This window comes from Boleophthalmus pectinirostris, unplaced genomic scaffold (genome assembly GCF_026225935.1).
Source record: "Boleophthalmus pectinirostris isolate CB_2022bp ecotype Guang Dong unplaced genomic scaffold, ASM2622593v1 HiC_scaffold_20, whole genome shotgun sequence".
NCBI classification, from domain to species: Eukaryota; Metazoa; Chordata; class Actinopteri; order Gobiiformes; family Gobiidae; genus Boleophthalmus; species Boleophthalmus pectinirostris.
In genome coordinates this window covers 18,639,836-18,649,503 of record NW_026571153.1, presented here as the reverse complement: position 1 = coordinate 18,649,503, position 9,668 = coordinate 18,639,836, and the positions used below count along the sequence as shown (strand labels likewise).

At 39.2% G+C, this 9,668-nt stretch overlaps 1 protein-coding gene across 1 annotated transcript; it reads right to left on the bottom strand.

Moving 5' to 3' along the window:
* Positions 1–1,468: 1,468 nt before the first annotated feature.
* npy2rl (neuropeptide Y receptor Y2, like) lies at positions 1,469–9,449 on the bottom strand. The gene is made up of 6 exons (XM_020924011.2): positions 9,315–9,449; positions 8,133–8,265; positions 4,160–4,325; positions 3,359–3,509; positions 1,877–2,459; positions 1,469–1,591 (listed from the first exon to the last, which is right to left on the bottom strand). The coding sequence occupies exons 1-5, from the start codon at positions 9,447–9,449 to the stop codon at positions 1,878–1,880; spliced, it is 1,167 nt and encodes a 388-aa protein (XP_020779670.2). The 3' UTR covers positions 1,469–1,591; position 1,877.
* Between the last annotated feature and the right edge of the window lie 219 nt (positions 9,450–9,668).

Here is a 9,668-nt window from a genome sequence, read left to right as displayed (position 1 = left end):
ACTAACAACATTGAAGGAAATAAGGTAACATCTCCATGGAGACAAAAAGGTGGCAGACCCTCCATCAAAAAAGTTGCACCTTTACAAATCTTCCCAAAATGTCACTTTTTTTCAATATTGGACTGAAAATTCGCTGTACGACAATGAAAACAGTTCAAAAATGTGTGTTTGTTATAATTTGAATACATTTTAATACGTCAAACTGCATGAGTGAAAGGGGGATGTGATCATTTAATTAAAAGTTTAAATTAGTAGCTTGTTTGAGAATAAAATCCAATTCATAGTTTATTTGGAAGGTCTGTCTAGCACCCAGGATAGTTTCACCGCCAACATTCATTAAAAATAATTGGCATATTTGGAGGAGAAAAGCTTCTGAACAAATTAGGAAATAGGAAACATGTTAGGAGACGAAGAAGGAAAACGAAACAAGGACATATTTAAACAAAGCCCTTTAGTCCCATAAATATGTAGTTCACACAGACTACACTTCCCATCATGCATCTCTTCACTTGTAGTTTTTTCATGCAACGATGAAGCCTTCGACATACGGTCTGAAAGAGCAGACAGGAACAAAGATATTGGTTTAGTTTTAGTCCTGGTTTAGTCTAGGTTTAGACCTGGTTCAGACCATTCTTAGTCCTGGTCTAGTTTTTAGTGTAGTCCTGGTTTATGGAGTCATTCAAATGTAGGTTTAGGACTTGTATTAGGCTTGACTGGGTCTTCGTTTTCAACAGGTTTAGCTGTAGTTTAGTTTGGGTTTAGTGCTGATTTAGTTCTGATTTAACCAGGATTTAACCAGGATCAAATCAGGATTAAAGCAGGACTAAACCTGAACTAAACCACGAACAGTGAGAATGTACCATAAATTTAATCCTTGTTCAGTTTTTGAACTAGTTTATTCATGGTTTAGTCTGGTTCAGTACTGGTTTTAGACCTGGTTTTGAACCTGGTTTAGACCTACAGAACTAGACCTGCTTCAGTCCTGGTTAAATACCATTATTAATTCCTATTTATGTCTTCAGTATCTATGTTTATTTTTATCAAAATAGTTGCCCTGATTTACCAAATCAGGTATAACATATTTTCTTGATTCGTGGCATAGCCCATATTAAGACCTAATTCTGTAGTCCTGGTTTAGTACCAGTTTCAGTCCTTCAATTCTTATTTTTTAGTTAACGTTTTTAAAAGAAATATAATATAACCAATGCACTGTTCCTGTTTGCTCTTTCAAATATTACCTTCAGTAAAATTACACTCTTTTATCAGTCACAAATTCCTCAAAACATCAACATTTTGAGCCATGATCCATCAAAAGTTTATATCATTCGGAAAAAGATAATATTTAAATTTGATTTCTGGTGAAATTTCCACAGAAATCTTAAAGTCCTCCAGATAGAGTCAAACAGAGGTCCAACATTCAGCTGTCTCCTCGTGTCAGTTTAATCCATCTTTGTTCGTTTATTTTAGTCGGCCATATTGTCTTCTTCTCTTTTATTCTTCTATTTCCCTTCTCATTGTTGTGATTCTGCCTCCAGAAAAACCCAGTCTAATCCAGATCTAATCCTGGACTTGGATTTGATGGCTTTGTTCTCTGGAATAAAACAAAGAAAACTTGGTAAAATTAATCTTTGCAATTTCCACAAGATTAATTATCTAAATCTAGATAAGATCTAGTTATTCTTCACTTACCTTGTGCATTTTGAGCATCATAATTATTCTCTGTGATGACTTTATAAGCTCTTTTCACAACTTTTAATAAAGCTAACAACATGCTAAAAGTGCATTTCCTGATTCTTAAACAATAAAAGTCCTGGTTTAGTCCTGGTTTAGTCCTGGTTTAGTCCTGGTTTAGTCCAGCTTCCAATTTCTTCCTCACCTCAAACATCAGTTACGTTGAGCCGAGACACTGCCACTTCCTGCGTCTCCTTTTGACTCTTACTCTTGTCCCGCCCACTTTTCTGATTCTTGTTGCTGATTGGATGAATGCTATCCAATCTCCCGCCCCTTCCTCTTCCCCCCGCCTCTGCTCCGGCGCATTTGAATACCGCCAGGAACGCCGCACGGTAATTCCGGTTCATCCATCCGTACAACAGCGGATTGGCGAAAGTTGAACACATAGCCACCACATGGAAAACCGTATAGAGTAACCGGAAATCTCGCATATCCAAAACCGAACTGTCAATATCGGTGGCGAGTTGGAAGGCGTGGAAAGGAAGCCAACTGACGGCAAAAACGACCACCATAGTTACGAGCATTTTGGTGGTTTTGCGTCTTCGATGGTGTCGTTCGGAGCTGGCACTGGCGTTTTCGGCGGGGCTGACGTGTCCGCGGAGTTTTGACCAAATGTGGGCGTAGGCGAAGGAGATGATGGAGAGAGGAAGGAAGTACTGAAGAATCAACATGGAGATGGAGTAGATTGTGCCATCTGTGCTCTTGCCTGGCCACTTCTCTGTGCACACCTGAGGAGACAGGGGACTGTAGTTAGACCTGGTTTAGACCTGGTTTAGTCCTGGTCTAGATCTGGTTTAGATCTGGCTTAAATCCAGTTTTGGTATTGACCATTCAATTATTAGCAGCCATACTTGTTTTGATATGAACAAACCATGTGTGTCCTGTTTGGCTCATCCACCTGTCAATCATGCCCATTTCCATCTGGACTCAGGGTGTTATGGCCCCAGGCCTTTAGTTCTAATTTGTTTTGTGTGTTCTTAATTATTTTGCTGAGTCCTCCTGATTCCTGCTGTGGGAGCCCTGGCCCGTGATTGGTGGGGAATGTCTACGCCCACCTCACTTGCAGCCACCGCCCCCTATTTAAGGAGATTACCAGTAGCTGTTCAGGGCTGCTGTTCTTGGTGGCCAGTCTGCCATTTTGTGTTTGTGTTCATCTGTGTAGTTCTGTAGTTTAGTTCTGTTTTGTGCCTTTTTTAAAAATTTGGTCACTCGATTCTGTTTGTAGGTTTATGTGGTTTAATTTTCGGAACTTGTGGTTTAGGTTTGTGTGTGTCCCTTAGTTTTACCACTCGATTTGTGTTAGTCTGCGTAACCCCTTTTGTGGCACAAAACTCATTGTCTGTTGTTTTGTTTCTTACTTTAGATTATTTTCTGTATATTAGTCTGTTTTGTTACTTTACCTTTACATTCCTGATAATTAAACATTACTTCATTTATTCAATTTTTCCACCTTGGTTTATTTTTGTTACTTCCCTTACCCCAAGGGAGCTGTGTCATAACAAGGGAGATTCAACAGATTAATAAATTTGTGTATTTTGGATCTTGGACAATGGTAGATCCTGGATGGTGTGTACTTTGTAGTAGTTACAGTACCTGGATGGTGTGTACTTTGTAGTAGTTACAGTACCTGGATGGTGTGCCCGTCCAGTGTGAATGAGCCATACTCTCTGAAGATGGCGAGGGGGCTGGCGAGGACCGCACTGAGCACCCAGGTCAGAGCAATGACGCCAAAACACACATCTTTACGCATGCGAGTCTCCAAGTGATACACGATACACCTGCAGCAAAACAAGACCAGGTTAGACCTTGCTTAGTCCTGGTTTGGTCCAGGCGTAGACTTTGGTATAGTACTGCTTTAACCTTGGTTTAGTCCTGGTCCAGTTTAAGTTCAGTCTTGTTTTTACCCCTGGTTTATTTAGTCCTGGTTCTGTCTTGGTTTAATCCTGGCTCAGTCTTAGTCCAGTCCTTGTTTAGACCAGGCCCTGTTCTGGTTTACTTTTGTCTTTGTTCATTCCTGATTTAATTTCTGGGTCAATCATTGGGGGTTTAGGTCTGGATTGGTCCTGGTCTAATCTCTGGTCAGTTCTGGTCCCGATTTAGTCTTAGTTTAGTTATGGTTTAGTCTGCTTTAGTTTTGATTCCATCTGGGTTCCATCTGGTCTAGTCCTGGCTCAGTTTTGGGTTAGTCCTGGACCAACTCTTGTTCCAGTGTAGTATAGTTGAACCACTTTAATCCTGGTTAAGACGTGGTTCAGTATTGGGTCTGTCCTGGTTAGGTCCTGGGTAAATGCTGTTAAGACTATGTTCAGAACTGGTCCTGATTGAGTCTTTCTTCAGTCCTGGTTCAGTCTTGGTTGCATTCTGGTTAGGTCCTGTTTCAGCCTTGGTTCAGTCCTGGTCCAGTCCTGATTTAGTCCTGGTTGAGTACCTGTGGCGGTCCAGGGCGATCACGTTGAGGGTTACCGTGGAGACGTGGACTGCGAGGCCTTGAGCATATGGGAGCAGAAAACACAAAACACTTCCAAACTTCCACTCTCCCTGAAGAGTGTAGACCAGTGTGAACGGGAGGCACAGGGCGTTCACCAGCAGGTCCGCTAAAAACAGATCAAAACCAGACCAAAACCGGGTTAGATCCAAGTCCAGACCAGAAACATGCCTAAGATTGGGGTAGAATAGATTTAAGATGGGCATACATTGTGCAATTTTTGACCCTTTTTTGAGGCGATTTTTTTTTTTGTGCGACTGCTTTTGGGATCGGGCCAAGTTTAGTTTTAATCGTGCTTTGTGTAGTAATCATGGGATAACGAGAACCAATTAATACCTCTCTACCAGCTCCTGATCGGCAAACGAAGGTCGCAAGAATATCAAACCTGTTTGAAATCCAGTCACTCCTCGCATTCGAGCATCAGATCATTTAGTGTGAGAACATGAATTATGAGCTGTGAACATTTAAACCCTGCGATTTGGTCGTTCAGTTTGAGCTGGAGCTGAATGAAGCAATCGAAAAATATCGCACAGTGTACGTCTGGCATTAGTCTTGCCTGACCAGCCAGTCCCTTCTACATTACCGTAGAGGGTGGAAAAACTTCTGTCCAAGCTTGAGATGATCCAGCCACAGCAGCTAATTTATATCTCGTGCCTCTCAAATCTGGAAGACATCTCTTTTGTATTATTCAGAACAAAATATATGACTTCTTTTACCTGAGATAATAAATCTATGCTTTTTCAGCTCTTTATGTTGTTTTTTCTCCTTTCTTTTTGATGTGGATGGACCATGCTTCTCTCTGATTGGTTAATCCACCTGTCAATCACACCCTCTGAAATAAGGGAGACAGGATAAACCTTCAGATTCACTCGTCTTTGTAAAATTTGTACAAAAACAAAAAAAAAGTGGGTTCTGGCTGGCCAGGAAAGGTTTCTCTTCTGCTGTGGTCTCCAAATGCTGCTTGAATAATTAGGATGTTCAGAATGTGAGTGAGGAAAAACTTTGAAAAACTGAAAAACATTTATAATGAATGTTATAATGTTTTTCACATTTTATCAGGTACAACGCCTTCAAAATGTCAGAATACATTTATACCTTTTTATTAACTACAAATACCAGCTCTTATTTGCAAAGTGCTCAAGGCCACACAATTAAAATGGCATTATTACCACTGCAAACCTCAAAAGCATAAAAAGTGCTGTTTTATTTACTTTGATTAAAAACAGCCCGAGGTGATCAAGTGTCCAATTTGCTGCTGTATTACAAATGTCCCAAGCTTTCTTTGAAAATCAACACAAAAATTCAAACACTAAAAGAGCTCTGGGTCAAAACTAAGTCTTTGTGGATTCGTGGATTAGTCCTGGTTTAGGACTGATCAAGTACTAGTTTAGTCCTGGTTTTGACTTGATTAAGTACTGGTTTAGTCCTGGTTTAATCCTGGCTTAGTCTTTTCTTAGGATGTGGTTTAGTCCTGGTTCATAGTTCTGGTTTTAGACCTGTTTTAGTTCTGGTTCTGACCGGATCTAGTCCTGGTTTAGTCCTACTTTGATCATGGTTTAGTCTTATGTCATAGTTCTGGTTTTAGTTCAAGTTTTGGTCCTTGTCCATTCCTGGTTGTAGTAGAAGTAAGTAGAAGTAAGTAGAAGTAGTAGTAGTAGTAGCCACAACAAAAGGAAATCTCTCAACATATTTATAGAAACACTTTTTCCAAAAAAAAACAGGATAATCCCATTTTCTTTCATTTTTACAGAATCTTACTGTACATAACAGTTATTTTCTCAGAATGTGTCTCATTCACAGAAATCACAACTCTGATTCATTTTTAATCTGGAGTCATTCGAGGATACAACATCTGTTATAACATCTGTCTCACTGTACATGATACACTCTGGGAAGTGGCTTAATCCGCCACAGAAAATAGATCCGGCCTTGTCACTCATACTGTCAAGGAAATCCTGCAGCAAACATGTGGTTTAGGTCTGGCTTGTGCTATCTCTGGTTTAGTTCTGGTATAGTCCTCCTTATTTAGCCCTGGTTCAGTCCTGGTTTAGTCCTGATTTAGTCCTGATTTAGTTCTGGTGTAGTTCTACATGTTTAGTCCTGATTTATGGGGGTCAGGCATTTTGAGAATAAAATGAGTTGGCAGGGCGACCTTCTCTAAAACAGTGGAGGTCAAAGGTCAAAGGGCATGTTTCCTGAAGTGAACTCCAGAGAATATGACTTTTACAAATAAGCTGATTCACTTCTGGTTCCACAGGTTCTGGTTATTCCCTGTGTTTCATCAGTTAATGTTGTTAATGCTACAAAACAGACCAAGACCACAAACGTTTAAAAATACTTTATCAAGATGTTCAGATTTTCAGTGGACATGAAGGACAGGCAGATTAACCAATTGGAGAAGTACATGCTCTGTTCTTTTTATAACTGAATGATGTTCTGTAACATTCCAGGCTCTCTCGCTCTCTCTCTCTCTCTCTCTCTATCTATATATATAGTTATTTTTTTTATTTTTTTTTGATTGGTCTGTACAATGGTGTGATGTCGTGTGAAACACTGCTGTTGCTGATCTTAGAGTGTGAAAGAGACAAAGCTTGTTTCAGTCCTGGTTCAGATCTGAGCTGACAGCTGCTGACTCACATTCAGCTCCAGGGGGCGCTCTGATGTCTGCACCATGACAGAGCAACAGGCTGACAGCCGCTCTCGGACACATATAAGACAAAAGAAATCACATTCTATTTAACCAAGTCTTATTTAAAGGCACTGTAGCTGATTATTACTGTCAGATCTGTTTCACTGTAAACAGTTCCAGTGGTCAAAGTTATCACCCATCTTATGCATCCCGAACATCCTAATTATTCAAAACAATGAGTTTTCACAACTTTCAGAAAGAGTGAAGTTTTGAAAAATAGAATCCAACTGAATTAATCCTCCGTGCCGTGGTACAGCTGACCTGACCGGCGTGCAGTCTGAGCCCGGGGTTAAACACTATATCTGTACTGAGGAAGACCTCAAATATATTGGGAAAAATTGGGTATAGGACCTTTAATTACCACCACATATGATATAGGGCTTTTGATATATATTACATTACTTCATATATTTGATGTCATCCCTAAATATAAAATGTAGAAAGTAGTAAACATAAGTCGTAAAAATAAAGTAGTAGTTTATATCTTCTAGGTGACCTTACAGCCCTCACTTTGGGACCATTATCTTGTTGCCAAATAGAAAAAATACATATTTGCAGGCATGGTTTAGCATAATTTTCACAGTTTGTGCTCATCTCCTCGGGTTTAAAATTCAGAGTGGAGTTTCTCGTTTATTTCTTGGGCTTCAGGGGATTTTAAAAATGTCCCCAGTTGTGTTTTATGCCTCAGTGAAAGTGACATTATTAAAAAGTTCTGATTCAAGGTTGAATTTGAATACAGATCTGCAGGGTCCAGCAAGGTCGCCTCCTCTTTTATTTCTTCAACATTTTGAGGACCTTTTACCATTCAAAAGATACAATATTTTGTGTAAATTGTTCATTACTATGGCAATAGTCCTAATTTTTCCATCATTCTGAAAAAGCATGAATAGAGCCTGGATCCTGGCTCAGATCTGAAGCAGGTCTATAAAAACTGAGGATGCTATTCTGTGATGACACTTAAAGAGGAGGTATTCTGGGGCACCATGTTACTTTTTATTGTTTTGAAAGTGCTCTTTTTGCCTAAAACATTGCATTAACATGTTTTTTAGGTTACACTTTAGTTTTTGACACTGAGTGTAACCCTCCCTTTGTTCTCTACACTAAGTCACTCCCCCTTCAAAGACTTGGCTATCACAACACAATCAGCGTGCATTCTGCTACTGACAGTAAAAAAAAAGTTGAAAGAACTGATTTCACCTTACACTCCCTCTTTAAATATGTACGTACCCACAGCCAGGTTTGCGATGAAGAAGTTGGTGACGGTTCTGAGCGTCTTGAAGCGGTAAATAACATAAATCACCAGAGAATTACCCATAAGCCCCAGAACTATTATGGTACTGTAGGCCAGGATCAGCACCACCTGTGGACACAAGCCGGAATTGCATGTTACTGCTGAGAGTTAACGTAGAACAGAAAGTATAAATGTGTCAGTGAGCAAACTCTGCAGGTTACTCAGAGGCTACAGGACATTGTGTTCACGTTCTAGGACAGGAGTCTCCAGTTAAACTTCCCTGTCTCAGAACACTTGACATATTAAACTTTTACCATTATACCACTGAAAGAAAAAATGTATTTGCTCTATTTAAGTTTCACTGTATTTTGTACAATAACAATAAAAATCAAACATAATGGCATCTCATTTTTATCTGTTTATTCACTGTGCTTTGTCAGTTTGAACTGTGTGAAGCGTCTTTGAGTATCAAGAAAAGCAATACGCCTTATACTAATAGTGTTATTAGTAGTAGTATTATTATAAAAATCTAAGGTAATCTAATTAGGAATTCAAATAACAACAGTCATTACTTTGAGGTTGAATAATACAACAACTTCTGAAGTTTTGCGGAAAAAATATTGTCACTTTTGTTTATTTTTATGCTGACAGAACACATTGAAATTTGTGCCAGGTTTTGTCTCATGTGGATAGATCCAGTAATTACAGAGATAAAAATAAATCACATAAACAAATCTGCAATCTGACAGCAAATTCCACCATAGTGTTGTGTCCTGTCCTCTAGCTCAGTTTAAACTATAGATTAGAGTGTAGAAGGTCGTCACGTGAAAAGAACTTCTGAAATTAAATTAAGATTATTAAATTAAGAACATTTTACTTTATTTGAGTAGATTCAGTTTGACAAGTAAAATGATCTACCAATGGAATAAGTATGTTTTTCTTCATTCAAGCAACATTAGATTTTGTGTCTTATTTTAAGTGCAAAGAGTTGTTGTTTTTCCTATCTTAAGTGTAGCAAGATATACAAATATATATTTAACTACAAAAAGTCTTGTTCCGTTGATGGATAATTTTACTTGTCAAGTGAAATTTACTCATATCATGATAAAACTGTCTTAATTCAAGTCATCTTGGCTAGATTTTATTTTTTGCAGTGTAATAGTACTGTAGTTTGTTACCTGCACACTGAGTAGCCGAATGGTGTCCTCCGGGAAGTTCATGCCTTCGAACGTCACCGTGGGGACAGCGCTCGCCGGTGGCCATGACGATGTCCCGTCCGGCTCCGCCCCTGACGTGTTGGCTTCAGCCGCCATTTTGGGTCAGAGCAGCGCCATTTCACTCACTGAGGAGAGAAACAAACCACAGAGAAGTTCAGAACCAGAGAGTTTTTGAAAATGTGCTTAGAGCTACTTTGGGGTCTAGATTAGGTGTAGTCATTCTGTACACTTTGAACTTTTAACTATTTCACTAAACAAAAACTAAAGCAGTATTTAAAGAGCCTGTTTTTCACATGTATTTGAGAAATTTTTGAC